The 15,277-nt window shown below is 54.6% G+C and overlaps 1 protein-coding gene across 1 annotated transcript in view; it reads right to left on the bottom strand.

The window, feature by feature from the left end:
- The window catches only part of PLXNA1 (plexin A1), a 115,034-nt gene that overhangs the window by 28,598 nt on the left and 71,159 nt on the right, over positions 1 to 15,277 (bottom strand). Inside the window, exons 11-20 of the mRNA XM_039734184.1 lie at positions 9,685 to 9,781; positions 9,193 to 9,383; positions 5,488 to 5,639; positions 5,057 to 5,177; positions 4,579 to 4,715; positions 3,865 to 4,032; positions 2,900 to 2,993; positions 2,175 to 2,414; positions 1,870 to 2,013; positions 952 to 1,186 (exon numbers count right to left, since the gene is read on the bottom strand). Of these exons, the coding sequence (XP_039590118.1) occupies positions 952 to 1,186; positions 1,870 to 2,013; positions 2,175 to 2,414; positions 2,900 to 2,993; positions 3,865 to 4,032; positions 4,579 to 4,715; positions 5,057 to 5,177; positions 5,488 to 5,639; positions 9,193 to 9,383; positions 9,685 to 9,781 (1,579 nt within the window). The remainder of the gene's footprint in view (positions 1 to 951; positions 1,187 to 1,869; positions 2,014 to 2,174; positions 2,415 to 2,899; positions 2,994 to 3,864; positions 4,033 to 4,578; positions 4,716 to 5,056; positions 5,178 to 5,487; positions 5,640 to 9,192; positions 9,384 to 9,684; positions 9,782 to 15,277) is intronic.

The raw sequence follows: 15,277 nt of genomic DNA, 5'->3' as shown, positions 1-15,277 counted from the left end.
ACTTGAGAGAAGAGCTTGAACACACCCACCCCAGAACCTCCCGATCCCAGCCGAGGCAGCTGTGACTCCCAGGGGAAGATGATCCGGGGGGTCCTGAACCTTTAATTGCACCTACAGGGAAAAGCTGATGGGAGAAGAGTCCTGGAAATGCACCAGGGAAGGGGGTTGGGGTGGGGGGAGAAAACCCTCAGAAAAATCAAATTAACAGCACTTTAAAGGGAGCTGAAAGCCAGGCAGAGGACTGCAGGCTCGTCAGCCTGATGAGAAAAAACAAACCGTCAGCTTGAAAGGCATGCTATCTTATCTGTAACTAGTGGGACTAGAAAAGAGAAAAGGCAGGGAAGAGATTGTGCCTTTTAATTAAAAGCAGATCCTTTTATCTGCCAGCTGTGGAAGACAAGACACCATCCCCTCCACCAGCTCCCTCCCCTCTCCCTGTCACCAGTGCCATCCACAGGCATGTGGAGGGATGGGGACTTGGGGGAGCAAAGGTTTGTCTTTCTTTCCCCTTTTTATTATCTTGTTTTCAGTGCCTGCTTCATTCGCAGTGCCCGGGCTGCTTGTGGCTGTGGCTGGCAGGGTCGGGGCCTCTGGAGCCAGCTCAGGGGGATAATGGGCAATTAGGTTTTATCAGCAGTATCATACAAGGAATTCTGTCCAATTTCACAGCTTCTGTCTGTCACATAATGAGAGATCCACTGCCCACTTACAGGAAGCCTTCGCTACCTTGCTTGCTCTCTTTTCTCCCACTTGGAGAAGTGGAGAAGAACTTCTTAACTGGAAAAATCCCTAAATCCCACCTAAAATGAGTTCACTTCCACTGACAAAGCAGCTCTGCCCATTCCCATTCCCTCTCTGAAAGGCAGTAAGGAAAGGGTAGGAGCACACTGAGCCTTGGAGCAGTAAGAAACACCCAAAGATGCCCATGCTGACGGCAAAGGGATCCCTCACCCTCTTTGCACTCCAGGGCCACCCGGGACTCCAGGTTGTCCATCTGCAGCTGGAGACGTTTCAGGGTCCGGTCAGCATCCCGGGACTTGCGCTTGTAGGCGATGAGGACAATGATGATGATGAGGAGGAGCAGGCCGCCGCCGCCGCCGATGCCGATGATGGCAGGCAGTGTGAGCAGGCTGTCTGAGTAGATCTGCAGTGTCCCCGGAGAGAACTCAAACCCTCCAGCCTTGATCTGCACCACAGCAGGGGAAAAATGGACCTGCTGTCAGGGACTATGTGCCACAGGTACCCTCCCTGTTGTGCCCCTCGGTGTGACTCCCAGCCCAGGGCATGAATGATGAGGGCAAATGCAGGAATGGCAGGGGCTGGTCGGGAGCAGTGAGAGGCTCTTTGATGGCATGCAGCACACACACTGCCAGTGCACGTGCAGCAGGCAGAGAGTTTGATGTCTCATTCAAACATTACAGTAACAGATGGGATGTAAAGCGAGTTTCCCCCCGGATGGGGAGCCTGGGGAGGACTGTGCTGGGTCCCTTTTAACATGGCAGAGTCCTGGAGCGTGAGCAGTGCTGTACTACAACCCCACAAACAAAGGACCCTGCCTTGCAGCATGTGCCAGCACTGAGGGGGAGAGGTGGGAATGCCCCCTGCCTTGCATCCAGCGCCAGCCAGGGCACAGTAACACCAAGCTGAGTGTGGGGGAGGGTGACAAAGTGTATGGTCTTACCAAACATATAATTAGGAAGAGGGATGCCTAGGGAGCAGGAGGATGACTCCTGTGGAACGCTCTTGCACATACACCTATTATCCGGTCCTCATTCAAGGACGAGCACACAGCAGGGCTGGTGCTGGGATAAAGACTGACATTCTGAGACACAAGGCACAAGGAGCAAAGGCACCAGTGCCAATACTTACTGTGACTTTGTGCTGGCCAGTGAGGTTGGGGGACTCGCAGAGGAGCTGTGTCTCAGAGACCGTGAGGGTGCAGGGAGTGTCTCCGATCAGCACCGTGTAGTTGAGGCGGGAGTTACCAGCAGCTGGTGGGAGCAGGTTCCTGCCCTTTGAGGGAACAAGGAATGAGACTGTCAGTTCTCATGCAATGGGGAATGTTTGTGTTTTTTAACCCAACACATAGCAAAATCTTTGCTCCAGGAGAGACAAAACGCCACCTCCACAGAGGGACATGTCCCCATCTCTGCCCCCACGTGCAGACTCTTTACCTTGAGGATGAGGGGAGAGCTGGGCTTCAGCTCCAGCATCCCTGTGGGGCTGAGTGGCTCAAAGACAGGGTCTGGGTAGTAGACGAAGTTGGTGGTGTTGATGATCAGCAGGGCCTGGACGTTATCCATGACAAAGCCGATCTCATCCGGGCGGTCGCCAAGCTCCGGGGGGCTCCGCACGGGGTTGTCAATGGAGGGAGCGTAGCACACCATGGTGGTGTCATTGTAGACAGTGCAGTTCTGCAGGAGGCACAGAACGAGGTCAGACCCACTCCCAGCAAGGTGGGCAGGATCAGACCCCACAAGGACCTCCTGAAAGCAGCAGCTTTGGACACCAAGTTGAGATTTGGAATCTCCTGCTCTGTTCTATCAACAGGTATCACACCCCACCCCCCCTCCAGGGCATAGACAGACTCCTGTCTGCAATGGATGTGCAAGGGGTGGCAAGCAAGCTGCAGATGGGCTCTTTCTGTCAATATCCTATAGATGTCCCACAAACCTCCCACCAGTTTTGAATGCTGAGATCTCAACCCTCTCCTGAAAGCACCTGGCTGGAGGCTCTGCAGAGAGACTGGTGCCTCTCTTTGGGGCAGGAGCCCCTGGATCTCAGCCTCTCCAGACCATGACACCTGAAGGGCAAAGGGTGCACTTGCTGCTCTGCATTGCACACAGACAACATCCCTCCTCTTTGTGCTCTGCCCCCAGCCCCAGCCAGCACCACTTACATTCTCCCTTTCAGAGCTGCAGTACTTGGCCCGGATCCTGGGCTCTTTGATGGTGGCCAGGTTGGTGCCAGTCACAGTCAGCAATGTCCCACCACTAGAGACACAGAGACAGTGGGTTAGGAAAGGCAGCTTGGCACTGGATCCCCAGAGGAAGGAAGCAGCCATCATCTCCAGCCAGATGCCCATCTGCCCCAGCCTGGGTGAGCCACCATGCCCCAGGTATCTCTTATCCCTCCCATATGCTGCATGGCTGGCAGGAATTGGCATGCACCAATGTAAAATCATTTCAGCTGACCCAAGGGCCAGCTAGAGATATAAAACCTGGTAATTAACACTGACATCCCACCCTGTGTGCAAGTTTAGGGTCTGAAGATGACTCCCAAGCTAAAGTCAATGAAGCATTCACAACAGGAAAGCATCCCAGGAAGTACAAGCTCCTCTCTGCCACCCTTTCTCCACCACACAGGCAGTGGGTGACAGGAGAGGCTGAACACTGCCAGGTTTTCTCCATGACTTGGTGTTAAAAGCCCCATGGTCCCAGAGACCTTGGCCATGCCTCTGGGGAGCTTGCTCCTCATCAACAGCCTGGGGAAGGTTTCCCTTGGCACTAGCTCTTAATGGATTCCTTTGCCTCCTCTCCAGCCAATTCAAGCCTTTTAGAAAAATATGTAAACATTTCAAAAAATCCCCCGATGGGAAATATTTTAATTTTATTTGCCGCCACCAAATGTCAAGCTGAAATTAAGCAGATCCAAAGCACTCTCTGCTCTTGCCCCCTGCCAGGCTGAGCACTGTAGGCCAGGAGTTAGCAGGGCCCTGGTGCCAAGCCATTGCTCACACTCCTCTTGCCACATCTCTGGAGTGCAGCCTGGCAGTTATCACAGCACTGAGATGTGCCCATCGGGAGCGGGAAATCCGTATGGGAAACAGCTCCCCATGCATCCTACAAGCTCCTTGCAATTCACCTGTTGATGCTCCATTCAGGATCAATCTTCTGGATGGTGGGGTCCTCTGTGTAGTTGTACTTCACCTCTGGGTTGCTCAGCTCTGCTCGGTTGATGTTGATGAGGATGGGGGAGCCGCCAGGGGTGTGCCCTGGGGGGGTCCTGCACCGAATCTCACGGGCGCTTCTCCTGGGATGGAAACACACAACCTGTCAGTGCCTGGGCAGGAGGGAGGCCAGGGCAGCCAGGGAGCCCCCTGCCCCAGCCCCTCTCCCCTTCTGAAACAGCTGGGGAGTGAAGAGAGAAAAGAGGAAAAAAAGAAAAAACAAAAACCCAAGAAATGAAACAAAAGGCAGCCGGGAAAGACTGAGCAGCTCCTGAGCGTTCCCATCGTGCGGCGGCTGCAAACAGCAGCGATTAGGGCTGATAACCAGTAATTACCGCAGGAAAATATTTAAAGAGCCGCTCCATTATCATCCCTAATCTAAAAATTATCCACTTCATGCCTCAGGGCTTTGTGCTTTTAGAGAAAAAAATCTCTGTTCTTAGGGCTCTTCCTGCAGCCTCTGACATACAGAGGTTTCAAGAGGAGACACCTTTGGCCACCCAGGGGGTTTGGCTCCCATGGTCTCTCCTGGCTTCCTGGCCCAGGCCTCTGGCTGCTGCTCTCTCTGGGGGTCCCACTGCCTTGAAGGTGCCTGTTGCCCACCCTCCACCACCCTCTGTGCCCCTCACCATGAAAAAGCACAGGGCCGTCCCCCGATGGTCACAGAGACGTTGCTGCCAGCATTGAGGTGGGTGCCTTCGATGGCGATCCAGGTGCCACCAGAGAGAGGGCCCCGGGCGGGGACAACACGGGAGAAAGTGGGCATCTGTCAAAGGAAAAGAGCATCCCTGGAGTCAGGCTGGCAACTGAAACCCACATCCCCAAGCAGCTTCAACCAGGTGACAGGGCCACAGAGGAGAGGGACATGTGAGACAGCAGCTGGGCACAGTACTAAAGCCTGGCAGTGCCAGCAAGACAGTGGGGAGGCAGAGCAGTGGCAGCCTTGGAGAAATTCAATCACCATGACTCAATGCCTGGGCACAGAACCCCTCCCTCCCCCTCAGGAAAATGATGGCAAACTTTCCAACTCAACCAGAAAACCACTCAAAACCACCCAGCATCACTTCCCTTTCGAGGTGACAAACCTGTCCCTGGCACACGGCTTACCACAAAGGTGAAGGTCTTGGGGGATATGGCGCGGTAGCTGGGCGTGCAGTCACGGATGCACACTTCTACCCGTGCCTCGTGCACCTTGCTCAGGCTGGCATCTCCAATTTCACACACAATCCTAAAAGATGAGAGTAAGAAGCTCTCAGTGTCCTGGCACCAAGACACTCCCTGTGCAAAGCAAAGGTCTCAGGTGCCAGCAGATGCATGAGAAACCAAGGTGGTGGCAGTTGACACTGCCAGCCCTCAGAGAAGCTTCCCCAAAGCCTTTGAGCTCTTCCCAGAGCAACCATAACCAGCAGGTACTTCCCTCCCAGTCCAGCCCTATCAGATCTGTCTTTTGCAGCCATGGGCAGCATTTGAACACCATCACTGCTGCCCCTAACCCCCGGAGGTGATTTGGAGCACGCCACCCCTCTCCAGGCACTCACTGCTCGGCGCTGATGTACTCGCTCTCGATGGGGATGCACGCCACTTTGCCCACTCGGACTCCCCAGCGGACATCCTCAAACTTCAGGCCCAGGTTCTCACCAGTGATGGTCAGACGGGTCCCTCCTTGTCTGGGGCCAGTCTCAGGGAACAACTAGGAGAGAGCATGGTCTGTCACCAGGATGCAGAGCTGCAGGGACACCTCACTCAGGCAGGATGTGTGTTACAAGCAGCAAGGAGCAGAGAGGTGATGAGAAATGCCAGCATATATGTAAGCTGCCCACAGAGCAGAAAAGACCTCCCCAGTGACAGCTGTATCCACAAAATCTCCCCAGGAACAAGCCATGAGACATGAGATGTGTCCAAGCAGAGGGCTGGGACAGGGACACCCTCCTGCAGGCACAACCATCCCTAGGTGACAAGGACACAAGAGTTGAAGGAGACAGGTAGCATCAGCCATGGATCCAGATGAGCCAGCAAGGAAGCCCCTGGATGTGCCTGGCTTTTGGCCAGGTCCCAGGTGCCCAGGGATGAGATTCCCATGTCCAAGATGTCCTCAAAGGAGAAAGCATCTCCAACAGGTCCCTGCAGAGGTGAAATGGCAGGCGGGGGGAAATGCATTTCTCTTCACCAGCAAACCCTTTGCTGAGGCCAGTTGGGAAGGGAGGGGACCTCAGCACAGCACCACGCCTCATTTACCAGGATGATGCCCAATAAAGCAGACAGGTGTGGCCTGACAGACAGTGGCAGAATGAGGGATGAACAGAGGTGTGGGCCCTGTTCCAAGGTATGTGGGGATGCTGCCTCTAACCAGGCAATTACAGGCAGTTTTACATCAGTGATTGCTGGCCCCGAGGTCAAGCGCCCACCTGCAGCACTAACTGGGAAGAATGGCAGAGCTGCATGCCCTGAGTGGGCCCGGGGACACAGCTGGGTCCCCAGTGACATGAAGACACAGCAGAGGAGAAAGCAGCTGCAAGGCAGCAGGAGAGGGAGAGGGGAATGTGGGCTGGGTCAGTCCAGGAAGAAATCACACCCTGACCCAGGGGAAGGGATGGTTCTGTTGCAGGTGCTGGCCTCCTCTGCTCTCCTGGCTGAGAGCAGCCTCTCCTCCCCTCTAGCACAGGCAGGCACCTCTGTTTGCACTAAGCCCAGCTCCTGGACAGGTTCAAGCCATGACCAAGCACGTGTAAGCTCTCTCCATTCTTGGCAAATCTGGGCAGCTGTAGCCCTGGGGCCTGAGCCAGATGGATCCTCCTCTTCCTCCTCCTTGTGAAGGGCTCATTCCTGAACAGCATCTCCACAGCAAGGAAAAGGAGTTGAGCTGAGGGTGGGAAACATGCAGCAGTGGACACTGTCCACATCCTCAACCCTGATGGACTGCATGGAGCCAGGGGCTGTTTCTGCACAGTTCCACAACAGCCATTGCCTCTGGGGTTAACTTCTGCCCTCTGGATTCATGCTGGGCTGGTGACCTTCAGCAGACAGGAGCACCCAGTCCCCTTCCACACAGGCATCCTGCAGGACACGTCCCACAGCAGCATCAGAGCTAGGACTGGTTCCTGAACCCTGGGTCATGCCGAGGCAGTCACAGCTCACTATTTACACAGCAACAAAACCCTCTGGGGCTGCGGGGAACCACTGTTTGCCTAAACCTTGTTCAGCCCCTGCCCAAGCCTCGGATCGGAGCTCGTTCTGTCAGCAGCAGCCAGCAGCAGGTTGGGTCTTCCCCTTAAGAAAGCCCTGGCGGGGCAGCTGGCGAGAAGCGGCTGTTTGTTTGGTGTTTCCAAACGAGTGTTAAAAGCTGCTCCAGCGTGTTCCAGCCCTCCTCCTCCGCAGCAAAGCTGACAAGGGCCACGTGCTCGGGGAGGAAGGAGCCTGGGAACGAAATGACATCGTGTGCCGCCCAGCACAGGGAGGTCACAGCTAAACAAGGTGTGTGGGAGGGGGGAGCTGCCAAGCAGAGCAATAGCTGCTCAACCCCCCCGCTCCCCTCTCCACCTCCGGACCCCTGGCCCCAACTAACAATGCTGCTTTTCTCCTAATTGGTTTCATAGGGTCCTTTTACATCAACAAGCAAACAGCTTCAGTGGGTACAAGCAGTTGGCTTGCTCTCAGCTCCTGTGGCCACGGCACGGCCAGGAGGTGCGGAGGCCAAGGGGTACCCCCTTCCCAAGGGAAAGGATGTCACTCTGAGGGTCACAGTGAGCACTAGGCAAGACACCACAGAGGTTTGGAAGGGGCTTGTCCCCACCACTGAACAATGGGGAAATGATTCAAGGGTGAAGAATCATGGTCATCTCCCAGCTCAGCCCCACCACCCATGAAGAGACCTGCACTCCGGTGGTGAGCTGGCCAGGAAGGAGGCTCCACCTCATGAAACCACTGTAGGAGACTCTTCTCCCCCATCGGCCTGCGCTGCCCTCTCTGCACTAGGCTTTTCTCTGGATCACTTGCAAGCATGCCCACAGCCCAGATGTGGGACTGGGGTAGTTGGAGGCAGCAGGCAGGCTACAGGAGCAGCATCACACCAACAGCTACTGCACATCCACACCGTCTGCCTCCTCCCAGGACACTAACGCAGAGCGGTGCCAAGGTCAAACCCACCTGCTAACAGATCTGCTCCTGCTACACCTGCAATTACTGTAAAACCTCATAATGATTCAGGGTGGGAGAGCTGTTAACCATCAGCTCTGGACCAACTGCTGTGACCAACGCTGGGCACCATCAGCTGCTGGGAAGCTGCTGTGAGTGATGTTGTAAATGCCTGCAGCCCTGCTCCCCTGAACACAAGAGGATCAGGGCACAGCCTACAGCGAGGCCACCCTGGCCATGACCTGCCCCACAGCATTCTCCACTCCCATCACTCCTAGGGGTCCGGATTTGGGAAGCTCAGCCTGAGCACAGTGGGAAGCTGACAGGGAGCCCTGCAGCTCTGCACACAACAGCAAACTTCCATGTAGGGATGCAGGCTCTGAGGCTCAACCCCACTTTTTCAGGAATGGATCCCTCCTCCTGCCAGCACTCCACCAGCCCCAGGCAACTCTGCAGGCAGTACTTCTTGCAGGCAGGGATGTGCCCAGCAGGGCTGTTCCCCTCTCTCCACATGGCTGCCACCCAGCACACTGCAGGGCCCATCCGTGTGAGAGGCAGGCAGCACACACTGGGAAAAGCCAGGACTCTCATTTCCAGCCTCCATCAGATAAGGCACTGAAACCCAAACAGATCAGATCCTGTGCTAAGACTCCAGTAATTAACACCTTCGAGGCCCAGCTAGCCGTGGGTTAGCAGAAGGTATCCAGCTGAAATACCCACCAATCCCTCCTTGTGAACCTGGATTCCAGCCCATCAGGCATGTGAATATTAATATACACAATCTTAAAAGCAAAGGTCATAAAAGCTGTCAGGGAAATGGGATGATGATGATGAACTACCGGCCCCAGTGCACAAGGCAACACAAGAAACAACCTAGAGCTCCCCTGCATCCCTCAGTCATGTGTAGGAAGAGCTGGAATTTTGGAAATGACCCAGAAAGCCCAGTGCACAGGGGCGGTGGAGAGAGGATATTAACCTTGGAAATGAAACTGGCGACAAAAACAGTCAGTTACTAAACACTGAGTAGATCTGGCTGCCGTGAGCTGCCCCTGGAGAGCCCCATCGCCATCCCATCCCCATCCCGGTCGCTCGGCACAGGGTGTCCCACGTACCTTGGTGATCTTGGGGTCGGTGCAGCGGCTGTTGCCGCTGCTGGCGTGCATCCAGCTGTTCTCGTAGGCCAGGCAGTGCTGGCGCAGGGAGCAGCGCCGCTCCGACACGCACCAGCCGCACTCGAAGCGCGGGTCGGCCTTGAGGCACAGCCCGCAGCTCTCCCGCAGCGCCGAGCACTTGTACAGGTGGGCTGCAGGGGCAGGAGGAGGGCAGGGTCAGCACAGCCCCCCAACCCACGGGAAAAGGGTTTGGGGGAAAAAGGCACCTGTCCTTGTCCCTTCCCACCAGCTCCCAGTAGGACAAACCCCCACAGGCAGGAGCCAGCAGCACTCTGGACTCAACACCGAAGTAGAGTGTGCTTCCCAAAGCTCCTTAGAAAAAGCCTCTTGTTTAGAAAACCCACCAAAGCATGGTGCAAACTCTGGTCAGAGCCAGGGTGGGCTGGAGGCTGAGGGGGCACTGGGCCAGGTCCCATCCCATCCCTCACTCACCCTGGATGTTCTGGGGGTTGTCAATGACAAAGTTCCCATTCCAGACCACAGACAAGTTGACGGGCAGGTCACTGATGTCATTCCCTTCGTAGAAATACTGCAGGAGGAAACAGAAGGAGGCAGAGCCTGTTAATTATTGAGACAAATGTCCTAGTGGTGAGGGGCATAGAGAGACAGACAATCCCATTACATGGATGTCTCCCATCAGCCTAGAAGAGAGGGATGGGGTCCTGGCTGGGACTTGCTGGCTAGGGACAAACAGGTCTGACAGTCACTCGTCAAAGCATCAGTCACAGCACATGAAACCAGTGGGCTGGACTGACAAAAAAAAAGATAAAGCAGCACAACAGAGGGCTTGTAAATAGACCCAAAGCCATCAACTCAAAGGTCTGAAGCTGCTGCTGCTGGAAGAGGAAGAAACAGATGGTGCCTCTGCAGCACAGATGTACTTCTCCCCACAAGGCTCCCGAGGCCTTCCCCATGTCCTCCCCACTCCAGGGATGTTCAGTTGGATATCTGAGATTATGGTCATCACTAGTGAAGCTTGGGGAGGACAGGCTGGGCACATCACAGGAGTGGATTCAGTATAGTCACCCTCGACAGCCAGTGGGAAAATGCCTCTCACAGTCCCCTCCAGCCCCATCATCCACAACAAAATGACAAAGCTGTGGCCACATGGCTGTGGGTGGGACAGAGCTGAGGACCACTCCAGTGCCACATCAGCCCTCAGAAAGATCTCAGGAGAGAGCACTCCTCCCCCTCCACACCACACCCACATGTCCCACTCCCAGATCCACACTGCACTTGGACATCAGGTGCTCTCCATTTCAGGACTGGAACCACCACCCTGAGTTTCCATGTAGGAAGGTGACACCAGGGAATCCTACCAGCCCCAGCTTTAGGGGACCAAAACTCGGGCCCTTGGACCTGCTGCTGTCCAGACAAATCCACCTCAATTTCTCCTTCCAGCCTGACCAGCACCTTCTCCCCACCCAGACCCCTCTCCCCTGCCTCAACATCTGAGTCCCAGCCCCAGCAGCACCATCAGTATTCCCTGCAAAGCCCCTGCATGCAGACAGAGAGGTTTAATCGATACGGAGGCAGGAAGGCATTTGGAACCATCCCTGACAGCTAATGACCTCCTTCGGCAAGAGATTCCCCGCTCCTCGCCTGAGAAAATGACAGGCGTGTCAGGAGAGATTAAATGAATGATTCATGGCTTGCTGGAGTTTGTTAGGGAGCGGTGGATGCACTGGCAGTGGTTCACCCACAGCCCTGCCACCACCTCCAGCCAGTCCCAGTGTCACCTTTCACAGCCCCAGGCGGTACCCAGAGGAGGTGGCCTCAGCATCTCCTCCAGCACTGCCTCAGCTGCTGCCCCACACAGACCCTCTGCAGAGGCTCTGTTCTACTCGATCCCTCCTCAGTTGGAAAATAACACTTCAGTCTTCTCACCTGACCATCAAAGCTGGTCCCTTCTGTGCTGAGTCTCTCCCAGACAGGGAGCATCGCCAGCCCAGCATCAGACATGGCACCAAAATGGGGCTCATGCCCAGTGTGAGACCTGGCTATGGCAACACATCCCTCCCTCAGTGCTACAGGGTGCCAATGAGAGCCATGCCTGGTCCTCCATTACAGCTTTTTCTTGGTGATCCCTCATCCACGAGCCACCCCACCCAAACGCAGGGTGGAGAACCCCAAAATGCAGCCCTTCCCAGGGGGGAAGGCTGCTGCTGGTCAGCTGCACACAGAAATTGTCAGACATAACACAGCCACCTGCAAATCCAAGAGCTCCACCACCATCTCCTGTCTCCAGGCAGAGCCCCCTCACCCCCAACAGAACCCCCCAGACATGCCACCTCTCACTGTGTTTGCTCAGACGACTTTCCCCACATCCCCACCATGCACCATCCACCACCAGAGCCTCTCAGCAACATTCCTGTCACCAAGCCTCGGAAGATGAAGGCAGAACTTGGCTAGGAGTCCAGATCTGTTCACCTTGCCCTATCCTACTCCCACCCAAGGATATCCTCAACAGAACCACAACAAGGAGCTGGCCAGACCCATGGCAGTGGGCAGAGCCCATTCCCTGGCAGCAGGAGGGAGCACATGCTGGGGAGGGTGGTGGCAGCGCCGGAGCAGAATTTAGCTGTGACGAGCCACGTGGCAGCGTAAGTGAAATTGGCATTTTCAATTTGTACTCTGACATGTCTCATTTGGGGCCCTGGCATCTCGGGAAGGCATCCAGCCTGCAGCTGTCCAAAACATTTATTTGCATCTCTCTGCCCCGGCTGCTTTTGGAAATTAGTTCTTCTGGGAGGTGGGTTGGAGGAAGAAGAATAGGGGGAGAGGGAGGGAGAACATTAACTCTTCATGCACCAGTCCTGAGACAGCAAGAGGCCAACTGCATGAGAGACTGTCTCCCTGTGGGAAAGGACACTACTGAGGATGCTGACTTTGCTGTGGCAGGGAGCTGGAGCGGGGAGCAGCAGGAGCACAGGACTCTGTGAAGGGAAGTGGCAGACCAGGAGTCGTTGTCTCAGCTGGTGTTCAAAGTGTGGGATCACTAAGGGAACATGGATATCAACGAAAAATGTGTCCTCTGCATCTGCTTGACTGTCAGCAGCCTCTAACCTGCCCTGCACAAACAGCAGTGGGTCTGTGACTTGGATACTGTTCCTGGTCTCTGTGGAACACTGGAGCTGGAGTCAGGACTTGGCTGTGCACAGGCAGGAGCTGCAGCTGCAGGAGCTCTGGGCTTGGCCTCCTGGGACTTGGAGATCCATCAGATCTAATTTCCAAAGCGTGTTGTATTTTGAAAGGTGTTTCCAAAAGGCCTCCCCACAACAGCCCTTGCCATACTGTCAGCACAAAAGTGGCCTCTCCACCCACTGGCACAACCACAGCCAGGGAGGCAGCAGCATCCAAGTAAAGCAGCAGCCACCTTCCAGCCCTGAAGGCCCCACAACTGGTGGGGATCAGGCAGGGGGTGCTTACCAATCTGTCCATCCTATGGGAACCAAAAAAGAGCTCCCAGACAGCCAACAGGTTCCATCACTATAGCTCCTCCCTGTTCAGAGCTAACATGGTGTTAAACAGCCATTAAACATTTAACTGTTATTAATCTCCCAGTTAATCAATCCCAGTGGCTGGCAGCAGACTGGGATGAGCAGCAGGAGAGTAGGGCAGGATGGGTGTGAGTAGGGGGATGCACCTACCCAGGCAGTGCTGATATCAGACCATCTTTCACTCTACAAAGGTGCTCAGGACCCCCAGCTGTGCCAAAGGATTATCTGGCTTGGAAACTGCTGAGTACAAGCTGTGGGAAAGGGATGTTTGCTCTGGGAGCAAAATGCAACAGGCACAGCCTGAGAGCAAACCAACAGTGCCCAAAAGTGATGTGTTCTGATGCAGCACAGCCCACAGAAGGGGATGGGAGTAAAGATACCATCAAGTGAGTCAGCAACTGAGGTGAGAACTGCCTGGCTCCTTACCTACCCCAGCCAGTCTCCCTGAAGAGCTTACAAGGCCAATGTGGAAGAGAGGACAGAGGATGTTTCAGCCCCACCCACCTGGATAGTGGTTTTCCCAGCAAGGTCTCCTGCAGAGGTGAAGTTCAGGCAAGAGAACTCCTCTCTAAGCCTTTCTCAAGGCTCTTTACCCAAAACTTATCTCAGACATCTTCCCAAATAACAACCACCGACCTCACATTCTTTTCACATCTCTGATTCTCTCATCCACCCTGCCCCCATGCAGGGAACGCCACCACCCCTGCACACAACAAGGGATGTGGCTGTCACCTGCCATGAAAGCCCCGTTTTTGATTCTAGGAAGCCCACTGCTCACACACCCACCAGCTAAAAGCAAGAGGCACTGAGAGCTACCCAGCTTCCCTTGGGATGAGAGATTCAGCATGCTGAGAAGGTGCCTCCAGGGAACCACACAGGAGACACAGCTGCAGCTAGCAGGAAACACCCCAAATCTGTGGGCAGATCCCACTGAGATGCACTTCAGGACACTCCTGCAAATGCCATGCCAACTGGACGAGGCACTAGCCCTTCCCATGCCAGAGGAGGCAGGGCAGCCCCACAGCCATCACACCCCTTTCCACAGGGCATCCATCCCACTTCAGCCACAACCTGCCCAACCCATCCCTGGGGAAGGCAGCAGAGGGGCTGCTCCTCTGCGAGCAAACCCACACATCCAAATTTCCTGTGCAGCCCCCCTCACTCCCACATGCACCATCCCCCTGGGCTGCATTTCTGGAGGAGCGCTTGGGCTGCAGCTGTGTCCTATTTTTCTGTAGTTGATGACCTCAACTCCTTCCCCGCACTACAGGGACGGCAGTAATGTACATCGCGTCTCGCCAGGGCTCAACTGCAATTCATCATTATTTTATCTGCTGGAATTTAATTGGATCCTATCAAACTCTCCTGATACTCCCTTTTCACTTTAAACACTGCTGCAGGAAAGATAAATGTAGGCACCGCTAGGATGGAGAGCGCGGCTTTGTTGGAGAACGGAGCTGGGGCTGTGGGCTCCAATCCTGCTTCCCTCTCCATGGCTGGTTAATTAGAGATACATATAGTGGAGGTGTGCAGTGCTCAGAACAGGGCATGTGTGTATGATTTATGTTCCTCTATAAATATACCCTGGGCCGAGTAAAACACCGTCATCCGCACAACGGCACAACTTGGCAGCAACGCTCAGCCTCTGATTCTGCATCTCCCTTTTCTCTTTTCACATGGATTTCCTCCTTTCCTCCCCAATCACACACAAGCTTCTTCACCTGGATTCCTCTTGCCTCAAATCTAACATGGTATGACAACCTGAGAACCTGGGAATATGTCAGAGCAACACCCAGGTTCTACAGCAACAAAAAAACACCCAGAAAACACAAATCTGAGAGGCCTTACTTCACTTCCCAGCATCCACATTTGGGGCTGGGCTTCAGCATCCATGCTGGGGCACCATACATGTGCCCACCCTGCCAGCCCAGCTTGCTCTGAACCCAAACCACTTTGTCCCAGCAATAATGCTCACTCCAGGGTGAACATCCCAGCCTGAGTCGAACCAGAGGGCAGGAACTCCACAGCCACAGCAGAAACAGTGGGCAAGGTGGGCTCTCCATGCCAGGGGCACTGGTGAGAAAGGAACCAAAAGGGAGCCAGGGAGGTGGCACAGCTGCTCCTCACCACGTGGGGCTTTGGCTAAAAAGAAAGGGAAATAACTGAGGCATGATGCTTAATTTAAAGTGCTGAGACAACAAGCTCATGAAAAGGAGATCAGGGGTTCTTCCTATTTATACATTTAAAGGGAAACAGCAGCTATGGGGCTATTTCAGCCTTAAGAGGAACATTTTAGAGAGAAAAAGCCAAAGCCCTGACAGTGAGAAACACCTGTAGCCATTTTGCAAAGGCCAGTACTAAATCAGATCAAGTCCAATGTTACAGGCATTAGTGCAGATTCGGGACTGTGGCACTTTTCAACTGCAAAACTGTTTCATTTTTGCAGCAATCAGGAGGACGAACTCTGTGGAGGGATGTCAGATGGGAAAGAATAGGCAAAAGCAAGGATATTTGGAGAATGAATC

This window comes from Passer montanus, unplaced genomic scaffold (assembly GCF_014805655.1).
Source record: "Passer montanus isolate IOZ18808 unplaced genomic scaffold, ASM1480565v1 scaffold9, whole genome shotgun sequence".
Classification (NCBI taxonomy): Eukaryota; Metazoa; Chordata; class Aves; order Passeriformes; family Passeridae; genus Passer; species Passer montanus.
This window is presented reverse-complemented; position numbering and strand designations above follow the sequence as displayed.